The sequence below is a fragment of the Sander vitreus genome, chromosome 6, assembly GCF_031162955.1.
Source record: "Sander vitreus isolate 19-12246 chromosome 6, sanVit1, whole genome shotgun sequence".
Taxonomy (NCBI): domain Eukaryota; kingdom Metazoa; phylum Chordata; class Actinopteri; order Perciformes; family Percidae; genus Sander; species Sander vitreus.
Window position 1 is genome coordinate 15,703,365 of NC_135860.1, and position 11,295 is coordinate 15,714,659.

The 11,295-nt window shown below is 40.5% G+C and overlaps 1 protein-coding gene across 1 annotated transcript in view; it reads right to left on the minus strand.

The window, feature by feature from the left end:
• The window catches only part of LOC144519698 (potassium-transporting ATPase alpha chain 1), a 12,176-nt gene extending 4,757 nt beyond the window's left edge, over positions 1-7,419 (minus strand). Inside the window, exons 1-16 of the mRNA XM_078253041.1 lie at positions 6,423-7,419; positions 5,646-5,747; positions 5,402-5,461; positions 4,956-5,159; positions 4,642-4,755; positions 4,361-4,495; positions 3,850-3,967; positions 3,457-3,725; positions 3,160-3,238; positions 2,896-3,015; positions 2,630-2,739; positions 2,380-2,514; positions 1,990-2,182; positions 1,614-1,789; positions 461-597; positions 64-214 (exon numbers count right to left, since the gene is read on the minus strand). Of these exons, the coding sequence (XP_078109167.1) occupies positions 64-214; positions 461-597; positions 1,614-1,789; positions 1,990-2,182; positions 2,380-2,514; positions 2,630-2,739; positions 2,896-3,015; positions 3,160-3,238; positions 3,457-3,725; positions 3,850-3,967; positions 4,361-4,495; positions 4,642-4,755; positions 4,956-5,159; positions 5,402-5,461; positions 5,646-5,747; positions 6,423-6,434 (2,115 nt within the window). The 5' untranslated portion in view covers positions 6,435-7,419. The remainder of the gene's footprint in view (positions 1-63; positions 215-460; positions 598-1,613; positions 1,790-1,989; positions 2,183-2,379; positions 2,515-2,629; positions 2,740-2,895; positions 3,016-3,159; positions 3,239-3,456; positions 3,726-3,849; positions 3,968-4,360; positions 4,496-4,641; positions 4,756-4,955; positions 5,160-5,401; positions 5,462-5,645; positions 5,748-6,422) is intronic.
• Between the last annotated feature and the right edge of the window lie 3,876 nt (positions 7,420-11,295).

Here is an 11,295-nt window from a genome sequence, read left to right on the forward strand (position 1 = left end):
TCACAAGATTAAGAGGGCACAGGTAGTAAAGTGAGAGGTGTGTATGTTTTTGTGTGCATTTACCAGACGTTGACAACTCTCCACAATAATCAATTTCTGCTGAGGGGATGTTCTTGCAAACACCATCTCAGGATGGTTTCGCAGTGCGTCATCTAGCTCCTCACTGCTCATGTCTTTCAGCTGACCACCACTGATCACACAAGCACGGGCGTCCCTGCACACACACACAACACAGTGACGGACAGAGTTACATTACATACAAATAGACAAAGGCACAAGCTTGCATTCAGACACAACAGTCCAGTGAATCTGGTGTCAATCTGTATAAGACGATGTAGGATTCTGTAGTTCTGTGTTGTAGTCACGCCATAAGAAATAAACATTATACTGCAATGGATAGACACTCAGATCCTTGATTTGTAACAGAGATGAGCACTGTGGACAGCAGTTATGCAAATACCTCTTGTTGACTTGTTCGACAGGTATGCGCTTCCTCTGTGCTATATCTTCCACTGTTTCACTGCCTTCTGAGATAATACCAACGTTAGCTGCTATTGCCCTTGCTGTAATTGGATGGTCCCCAGTCACCATGACAACCTAAAGTTCCAAGTTATACAAAAAAAAAGTTACGAGACAGGGAGATATACATAAATTCACAATGTGAAAACGCAGTCTCTTGCAAGCATTTCTTTTAGGGCTGTCAAAATAACGCGTTAATTTGATTAATTAATCTGATTAATCCATTCCATATTGAACTTTGACCCAGAGCCGTTCTAGCACCATTCGACTGTAAAATGATGGAGGGAGACGAGAATGCGCTGCCTGGATCATTAATTGGGACATTTACTTATTAAAAAAAAATCTTCTTCCTGAATAGGGTTGGGTACCGAAATCCGGTGCTAATATGGCACAGGTGCCTTCATGACCTGCATCTACCAGACCGAATAGCAACGCGGATTTCGGCGCCTCATTTCGGTGCCACTGATATGTCTGCACTTCTCTCTGATGCTCTGAAACAGACGTTACAGGAAACAGAAACATCGCAGCAGCTAACGTTAGCCTACCGCTAGCTAGTAGCTGGATTAAACACGGTTAAAATGCTGACAGCTAACGCTAAACGGTGTGAAGTGTGACTGTGTTTTACTGTAGAGGATTCAACACCGACCGTTGTCGGAAAAAACAAGACGGTGCGTTCAAAGAAACTGGTAACCTACAGCCTCCTAGTGCATTCAAAGTTGTTGTTAAAGGCCCTTTTCCCAGCCGGTGGTTGTTTTTCTCATTCAACAGCAATTTACTAGTGAAATAAGTTATTGTTATAGTTATTACATTATTATTAAATCATTTAATTTTGACCATATGGCCTTAGCAATAAACAAGCCTTCTTTAATGTTGCCGACTGTTGTTTAGTACCCTTCTTTTTTTTTTCTTTTTAACTTTCTTAAAAATTATCGGTTAAGGCACCGGGCAAAAATTATGTATGCGATTAATTCAGATTAATTAATCAGAGTATTTAATTAATTAGATAAACATTTTTAATCGACTGACAGCCCTAATTTCTTTTAATCTAAAACAGCCCAAACAAGCTGTTTACGTGTGGGACAATGTAAACACACCCTGATACCAGCAGTACGACATTTCATTACTGCATCAGGTACAGTGGCTCTTGGGGGGTCAATCATTGAGATGAGACCAGCAAAGCACAGTCCTGACGTGGTGAAATTCATCTCATCAGGGTCAAATGCATAGCCACGAGGAAACTCCTTCTCATTCAGATAGATATGACAGAAACCTGGAAGTGGGGAAAAAAATAATTCTTATTGTGTACCGCAGAAGATGTCTATGTACTAATTCATGTTATTAGCTACACAACTAATTGGTAGCATTTGCTTGCAACAACTTCAGATTAAAGGTTTTTTTTCAATATTCTGTAAGCAAAAGGGAAATGATAGTTTTGGGAAAACATCAAGGTCATAAGAAGTACTCCCTAACCCAGTACTCTCTCTCCCAGTCCTCCCAGGTCCATATAAGCTGTCTGAAAGGCTTCACTCCACTGCTCATCCAGAGGCAGCTCCTGGCCTTTAATCAAAATGGTGGAGCAGCGCTCTAAGATACGTTCTGGTGCTCCCTTCATCACCAACAGGTAGCGTAGGTCCAGAGGATCCTCCAGTTCATGGATAGACAGCTGGAGAAGAGAGGGGTGGTTGATAGAAGCTGAATCAAATAAACCAGAGCTCTTAGATCCACCATGAATCCCAGGATTATAGTACAGTAGTATCACATTATCAAAGTAGGAAATTCAGATGATAGCATTCAATATTTTGCCCACTTATCTGGTTTACAGTAGTAATTGATCAAAATGGTACAAAGCCCTGCTCTCACCTGAAACTTGTTGGTGGAGTTGAAGGGCACCTCCACCACTTTCTTGAAGCGATTACGGTAGTCCATGACGTTCCCCACAGTGAGCTCGGTGAACTTCAGCAGAGCAGTCTCTGATGCATCTCCTACCACCAGCCTCTGTATGAGATGGTAAAAGTGAGATCCAAAGAGACAAAAAGGAATAAATCTTTTCATCAAGATGTGACATTTTGCCAGCTCAAATGGATGTAGACAACAAATGCTGAACTTGTACCTTGGGAACAGGAACACCTTCCTGATCCGGTCTGAAGGTAGCTCTGTTACACAGGGAAGCCACTCTCGCCAGTGAACGCCATGTTTCTGATGACTGATCAAAACTCTGGCCTGGAAATCACACAATAAAAGAATACTTAAATGTAAAATAACATGAAACAACCTTTTAAAAAAAAAAAAAACATGTAATAGTGTAAATAGCCATCCACAAGTTAGCTTATTATAGCCTGTACTGATTTTAACAATAACTTTTTTTCATGCGTATACCTGACTGATCTTCAGTGGTATCGGCAGCGTGGATGTGGTTGTCAAACCAAAGGTGAGCTACAGTCATCCTGTTCTGGGTCAGGGTACCCGTCTTATCAGAACAGATCACTGAAGTGGAGCCTAAACACACAGTTTAAAGGTTAAACGCATATACACTGTACATACATGCATGCTGCAATAACTTAATAGAGACCAAACCTTTATGTCCCTGAACTCAACAAAACTGTCAGGAACAGGATGCTTCTGGTGTTAAGACAAACTGACCTAATGTCTCCACAGCCTCCAGGTTCTTCACAACGCAGTTCTTTCTGGCAAGTCGTTTAGCAGTCAGTGACAGACATACCTGTTAACAAAGACACAGGCTGTTACAGACTGACAGGTTAATATAGCGCCTCCAGCACATGTGATGAACTAAATCATCCACACTCATTTTGCATACTATTTACTAATACACAGGATGTGATTTTGCATTGGTGCCATCATCCCAAATGAGCATTCAGGGAAACTAGACACCGTACAACAACGGTATTATAGAAATTCACATTTGTTGCAGTGACTTACAGTAACCGTAGCAAGTAGCCCCTCTGGCACATAAGCCACCACGATGGCCATGAAGAAGATCATGGCTTCCAGGAAGGCATAGCCGATGAACATGGCAACCACAAAGAAGGTAAACCCAAAAAAGATTGCGAGACCGGCGATGATGTCAACAAAATGTTCGATTTCTATGGCGATGGGTGTCTTTTCGTTCCCGACGCCGCTCGCCAAGCTGGCAATCCGACCAATGATAGTACGATCACCTGTGTTAATGATTACACCAGTAGCTACACCTGGAGAGAAGAGAAGAGAAAAGAGCTTATTCTTAAGTTCACCAACAAACAAATACTTAAACTAATAGAGGATATCTAGTCCAGGCTATCTATATGCATGTACAGTGTGTACTGTTTACTGTACCTTCCAGACAGGTTGTTGAGAAGAAAGCAATGTTTTTGGTCTCCAGTGGATTCTCATGAGTACATTCTGGAGTCTTGCTTTGCGGTTCAGACTCACCTGTCAAGGACGAGTTGTCCACCTGGCACACAAAGTATATTCACAAAAGGTTCATTACATGTCCACATGATAACATGGGGTAGCAAGGGAGGATGTCTAATTGGGGCACACATTTAGTCTTTCACTGTCTTTTATGTATTCAAAAACATTACACCAACTGGCCTCATATGCTGTTGAACACTGTAAAATACTAGGTACATTACACTGGCTGGCCTACAGAGGATGCTATAATTAAAGTTGTATTTCAGTTACCAGTAATCCAACTTTGACTAAATGTAGACATTTGAAGAAAATGTAATGATTTTTTGTGGACTCAATAGTAAAACATGTCAAAGTCTGAACTTAAACTTGCATCATGACACATTTCATTAGTCCAAATATATGTATGGATACACAGTATATGTGTGTGATCTACCTTGCAGGCCTGACCACTGATGATGCGAATGTCAGCAGGGACTCTGTCTCCTCCTTTGATCTCCACCAAATCCCCCACTACCAACTGGTGGGCGTTGATCTGGTTTTTCTGGCCGTCACGGATCACAATGGCTTGCTATTTTTGGAGATTTGAGAGTAAAAATAGCAAAGATGAAAGGAGATGAACGACATGAAGAAAGACAGAGTGAGAGAGGGAAACAAGAGAGGAAGGAAAGAGATAAAAAAAATAGGCCTCATTTTCATTGATTATGTGCGATTTACCTGTGGCACCAGATTCTTGAAGCTGGCAATGATGTTGGTACTCTTGAATTCTTGATAGTAACCAAAACAGCCAGTTACCACGACAACAGAAATTAGGGTGATGGCCAAGTACAGCTGGAGTGAGAAAGCAGATGTAACCATAAAAACAGGCAGCTAGCAATGACAAATTGCTGTCCTCCCTTTCTTTAGCTCTTCATTTCTGCCCTTCTCTGATCCCTCCTGCTCAAAGCAATCCACATAAGCCTCAAGCTCAATTTTTTTTTTTTCCACAGTGCACCGAAGGAGAAAAAACTCTCAATGGAAATATAACTCACATTGTCAAAGGCGGTGACATTCCCTCTCGCAACTTCAATTCCAAAGGCGATGAAGCAGATGACAGCTGCGACCCACATCAGACACTGCAGCCCTCCAGCCAGCTGCCTTGCAAACTTCACGTACTCTGGAGTTCCTTTGGGAGGCTTCAGTTCATTAGGACCGTCTCTCTCCAAGACTTGACTGGCAAAGGTGGAGGTCAAACCCTGTGGATGGAGAACAGAAAAAAAAGGATTAAAAAATGAGTATGGTGGGAAAAAGACACTACAAAGAAATGAAGCTTTGAAAGCTTTGTCTTTGAACCTAAAGGACCTAGAGAGGGAAAAAAGTGTGTTAGATATGGCTGAAGAGAAAAGGAATTAAGCGCATAAAATAAAAGGAGAATGAAGTGACAAAAATACAAGACTCACACTAACAAAAGACAGACAATAGAGAAAGAAAGTCTTACCTTGGTAACACTAGTGTTGTACCTCGTTTCTAGTTCTTCAATTGTAATCTCATGGTCGTCCTGCAGGAGGAGACAGATCGCAACATTCATTCAGAGCAAGCCAAACTTTTAAAGGGCAGTTCAGAGTGAATCAAGGTGATTCATTCATAACTGGTTATTATAAGTGGACAGAGAAAGATCATAGACAGTTCATTACTACATATTCTGAGTACTGTGCAGCCATGAGGCTTCTGTCTTTACTTACTATATCCATTTCTTTCTTCATGCCCTCCAGTTTCTCCTTCTTCTTCATCTTTTTCTTCTTCTTGTCCATATCTCCATCCATCTCAAACATGTTGTAGGTGTCCTAAATGCAGAAAATTGACATGCATATATTTATGCAGGCAACGTACCTATTTTTCTTTTTCTCTTTAAAAAAAAAAAGATTATTTATTTTGGGCATGTTTAGGCCTTCATTTGTTAGGACGATTTAGACATGAAAGGGGAGAGAGAGGGGGAATGACATGCAGAAAAGGGTAGCAGGTTGGAACCGAACCAGGAGCCGCTGCAGCTAGGACTGAGCCTCTATTTATGGGCGCGCGCTCTAACAGGTGAGCTAACCAGGCGCCCCCTTGTGGCTTGGCACTCTAGATGATATGTGTACCAAATGTAGCACTTTTATATATCTGATCTATATGATCTTCAAAGATACTGTTAGGTCATTATTTGTGAATATGTGACCAACAGCTCATTGAATTAAAATATGTGCATGCTCATTTGCATTAAACACATTTGCATACACATTTGGCTTGTTGTAAATAAACAAAACAACACTTCATAGACTGAAGTACACTATGTCCATGCCAGTATAAGAAAATGCATTCTGAAATGAAATTAAAGAAAAGATAAACAAAAAGGCAGATAAAAAGTAATAGTAAAGTAAAGGTCTGGTCAAGGGTTTTGAATAAAGTGTACTACCTAAGAGCCCAACTAATGCTAAACAAGGTGAATGGTCAGCTAATCTGCTGGGTGGGTCGCCTACCTTTTTACTCATGGTTGCAGGTTTGTAAGAGGACTGCTCTCCTAAATCAATGGAGGTCCAGACCACTCGATCCTTCTTCTTGGTCCCCGAAATTTTGGCTGTCAGTTAGAGTCCAGTCCCAAACACACACTTTGTTTCTCCCTGTCCCTCTCTCTTTCTCACACACACAAACACACACACACAATGGTTAGAAACAGGACAGATTTTCTGGAGAAGCCTTTTATACATGACAACTCCCCTTTTTATACACACATGCGCACAAACTTGCTTTGGACACATCCACGCACATTTATGTTTAAACATGCACTTTAATACGACTACCTGCGTAAAACAATGTCACCCCTAGGCAGGTCACACACACACACACACACACACACACACACGCGCACACACACACACACACACACCACAAGCTAGGCTGGTATCTCTTATCTCCTCTCTGCACGTTTCCTTTCCTGATAAACTGATGTGAGTAAAGAGCAGAGGAACAGTGAAGGTTAATACAGACCAATGTCATTCCTACTAGTGTGCCTGACATTGCACTGCATCAATTAATAAATGCTGCACTACACAACCATTACTAGTCTACTATTGGCCTTGAGTCATTCTGGAGGTTGAAAGTGAATTGGTTGCATTGATATAATAAGCATTAATCTTTTCTGCTGCCATATGCGCAATATGTAATAAAACGGGAGAACAACTTTAAAAAAAATCATGCACAATCCACAGCCCGACAGGTGTCAGTGATGCCCTGCAGTACTACAAAACCAAAAACAAAGGGAGAAGACATCAGGGAGAAAATAGGCTGCAGCTGGAGTTAATCATTAGTCACACCTGATGCCAATTCCAGCTCATCAGCAGTGCTACAACAGGTAGCACCAACCACAGAGACAAGTTAATGGTGTCAGCATGTCCACTGCAGGTTTTTTTCTTCCTCCTCCTCCTCCTGCAGGCTATGTGGCACATGTCTGGCTACGTGTTTATTCTGAAGACCACACACTCCTTCTGTCAACCACATTTGATTACAGAAATAGACTCCTCTCTGCAGGTCCTTTTTTTGTCATTTTGTCAACAGACTGTAATTTAGAGTGACAGAGGATTCCACTACTAAAATTGAGTTTTGCTTATGGGGCTTTTGGATAACAGACTGTTTTATTAATGAAATAAAACTTAAATGACCTAACTGATTATTCAAGAATATCAAGAACACAATTGTTGAGTGACATTAAAGCCCAGCACTGTGCTAGGCTGTTGAGGGTCATTATATCAGATAGGCGTCAGCAGGCCTCTTTACCATGCTCTCTAAATATCCAGAACCACAAAGGACCACTACATTTGTAGAGGTTAAAGAAGGCACACTATTGTAGATACAGTTGCAGATAGTGACTCTATCATAAAATATATTTAATCTGTAATATTGTCTTTACAAGATATGTCCCACCCAAACACACATCCAGCCAACTAATTTCAATACAGTAAAGCAAATCACTCCACAATATGGGAACATAACTCCTATTTTAAAAACTGCATTATTTTGACTCCTATAATATCGTACTATCCTGTATTGAAGAGAAGTGAGTAAAAATGGAGGTCACCCTGACTGCTCAGAACATGTTGCATGCTGGGTAAATAAGAGCCAGGTAAGATAAGTTGTGTTTAAGAGAGTCAATATCGTTCTGTACTGTAACGTTATACTGTAGAGTGACAGTGGCTGAGTAATCAAAGCAACGTCATCAGCCCGATTTTATCAGCTCTAATTACACATTACTGGGGACAGGTGCGTTAGGAGGGAGCTAATAGAGGGGATGATGGGGTAACAAGAGTGAGAGACAGGCACAGATAGAGAATTATGGAAGTGCGATATTAAAATGCTGGAGTGACCATTTAAAACATTTATTTTAATGTTTTGCTCACATGGTGCATATTTTTAAATAAATGTGTGTTAGCAACAGCAATTTTTTTCAACCAAGGCCTTTGCAATTCAGCCATGTCTTGGGGTCCAAACGAAATTATCAAGGAACTACTTCAAACCTGGGCAAGTAAAACAAAAACATAATAACTTTACTCTCATTTCTAAAACGTAGCTAACGTCAGGTAAAATAATGCAGTCTGACGTTATGAAGTTTCTAATATATATATATATATATATATATATATATATACACACACACACACACACACACACACTAGGGCTGTCAATCGATTAAAAAATGTAATCTAATTAATTACATACTCTGTGATTAATTAATCGAAATGAATCGCATACATAATTAACGGTGCCGGAACCGATACTTTTTAAGAAAGTAAAAAAAGAAAAGGGAAAAAAAAAGGGTACTAAACAACAGTTGGTGGCATTAAAGAACGGCTTGTTTATTGCTAAGACCATATGGTCAAAATGAAATGATTTAATAATGTATAACAATAACTAATTTTAGTAGTAAATTGCTGTTGAACCGTCAGATGGGAAAAGGACATTTACAATAACTTCAAATGCACCACGAAGCTGTAGTTTACCAGTTTCATTGAACGCACCGTCTGTGTTGTTTCTCCGACGGCAGCTGCAGATTGTTACATCCCGGTGTTGAATCCTCTACAGTAAAACACAGTCAAACTTTACACCGTTTAGCGTTAGCTGTCAGCATTTTAACCGTGTTTAATCCAGCTACTAGCTAGCGGTAGGCTAACGTTAGCTGCTGTCGAGTATAGTGTTAACTAGCGTCACGTGCAGCGGTGTTTGTGTTTCAGAGCATCAGAGAGAAGCGCAGACATATCAGTAGCACCAGATTTCGGTAGCCATGGTTGGCAGGAAGAAGATTTTTACAAGTAAATGTTCCAATTAATGATCCAGGCAGAACATTCTCGTCTCCCTCCTTCATTTTACAGTCCAATGGTGGCTAGAATGGCTCCGGGTCAAACGTCAATTTGGAATGGATTAATCTGCGTTATTTTTTTAACGCGTTATTTACACATGCATACATACCTACAGGTGCTGGTCATATAATTAGAATATCATGAAAAAGTTGATTTATTTTAGTAATTCCATTCAAAAAGTGAAACTTGTGTAATGTATACATTCATTCCACACAGACTGATATATTTCAAGTGTTTATTTCTTTTAATTTTGATGATTATAACTGACAACTAATGAAAACCCGAAATTCAGTAGCTCAAAAAATTAGAATATTGTGAAAAGGTTCAATATTGACGACACCTGGTGCCACACTCTAATCAGCTAATTAACTCCAAACACCTGCAAAGGCCTTTAAATGGTCTCTCAGTCTAGTTCTGTAGGCTACACAATCACGGGGAAGACTGCTGACTGGACAGCTGTCCAAGAGACGGCCATTGACACCTTTCACAATGCGGTCAAGACACAAAAGGTCATTGCTAAAGAGGCTGGCTGTTCACAGAGCTCTGTGTCCAAGCACATTAATAGAGAGGCGAAGGGAAGGAAAAGATGTGGTAGAGAAAGTGTACAAGCAATAGGGATAACCGCACCCTGGAGAGGATTGTGAAACAAAACCCATTCAAAAATGTGGGGGAGATTCACAAAGAGTGGACTGCAGCTGGAGTCAGTGCTTCAAGAACCACCACGCACAGACGTAAGCAAGACATGGGTTTCAGCTGTCCCATTCCTTGTGTCAAGCCACTCTTGAACAAGACACAGCGTCAGAAGTGTCTCGCCTGGGCTAAAAACAAAAAGGACTGGACTGCTGCTGAGTGGTCCAAAGTTATGTTCTCTGATGAAAGTAAATTTTGCATTTCCTTTGGAAATCAAGGTCCCAGAGTCTGGAGGAAGAGAGGAGAGGCACAGAATCCATGTTGCTTGAAGTCCAGTGTAAAGTTTTCACAGTCAATGATGGTTTGGGGTGCCATGTCATCTGCTGGGGTTGGGCCACTGTGTTTTCTGATGTCCAGGGTCAACGCAGCTGTCTACCAGGAAGTTTTAGAGCATTTCATGCTTCCTGCTGCTGACCAACTTTATGGAGATGCAGATTTCATTTGCCAACAGGACTTGGCACCTGCACACAGTGCCAAAGCTACCAGTACCTGGTTTAAGGACTATGGTATCCCTGTTCTTAATTGGCCAGCAAACTCGCCTGACCTTAACCCTATAGAAAATCTATGGGGTATTGTGAAGAGGATGATACGATGCGCCAGACCCAACAATGCAGAAGAGCTGAAGGCCACTATCGGAGCAACCTGGGCTCTCATAACACCTGAGCAGTGCCACAGACTTATCGACGCCATGCCACACCGCATTGTTGCAGTAATTCAGGCAAAAGGAGCCCCAACTAAGTATTGAGTGCTGTACATGCTCATACTTTTCATGTTCATACTTTTCAGTTGGCCAACATTTCTAAAAATCCTTTTTTGTATTGGTCTTAAGTAATATTCTAATTTTCGGAGATACTTAATTTGGGATTTTCATTAGTTGTCAGTTATAATCATCACAATTAAAAGAAATGAACATTTGAAATATATCTCTGTGTGATGAATGAATATAACATACACATTTAACTTTTTGAATGGAATTACTGACATTAATCAACTTTTTCATGATATTCTAATTATATGACCAGCACCTGTATAAGGTGTATATTTTACCAACTACATTTATATCACGAAATATTAAACCACATAACGTTAGACTGCATTATTTTACCTAACTTTAGCTACGTTTTAGAAATGAGAGTAAAGTTATTATCCAAACTTTGCTAACGTTAATATTGAGTGCCCCGACATCTAAAGATTACACCAGAGCTGTCACGCCAGTTGTGACAGTAAACGGAGCTAACGCTACTTACCCAACCTTAGCATTATATTAGAGAATCACATTTTAGTTGTAACTTTGCTTGTATGAAGTACAAAT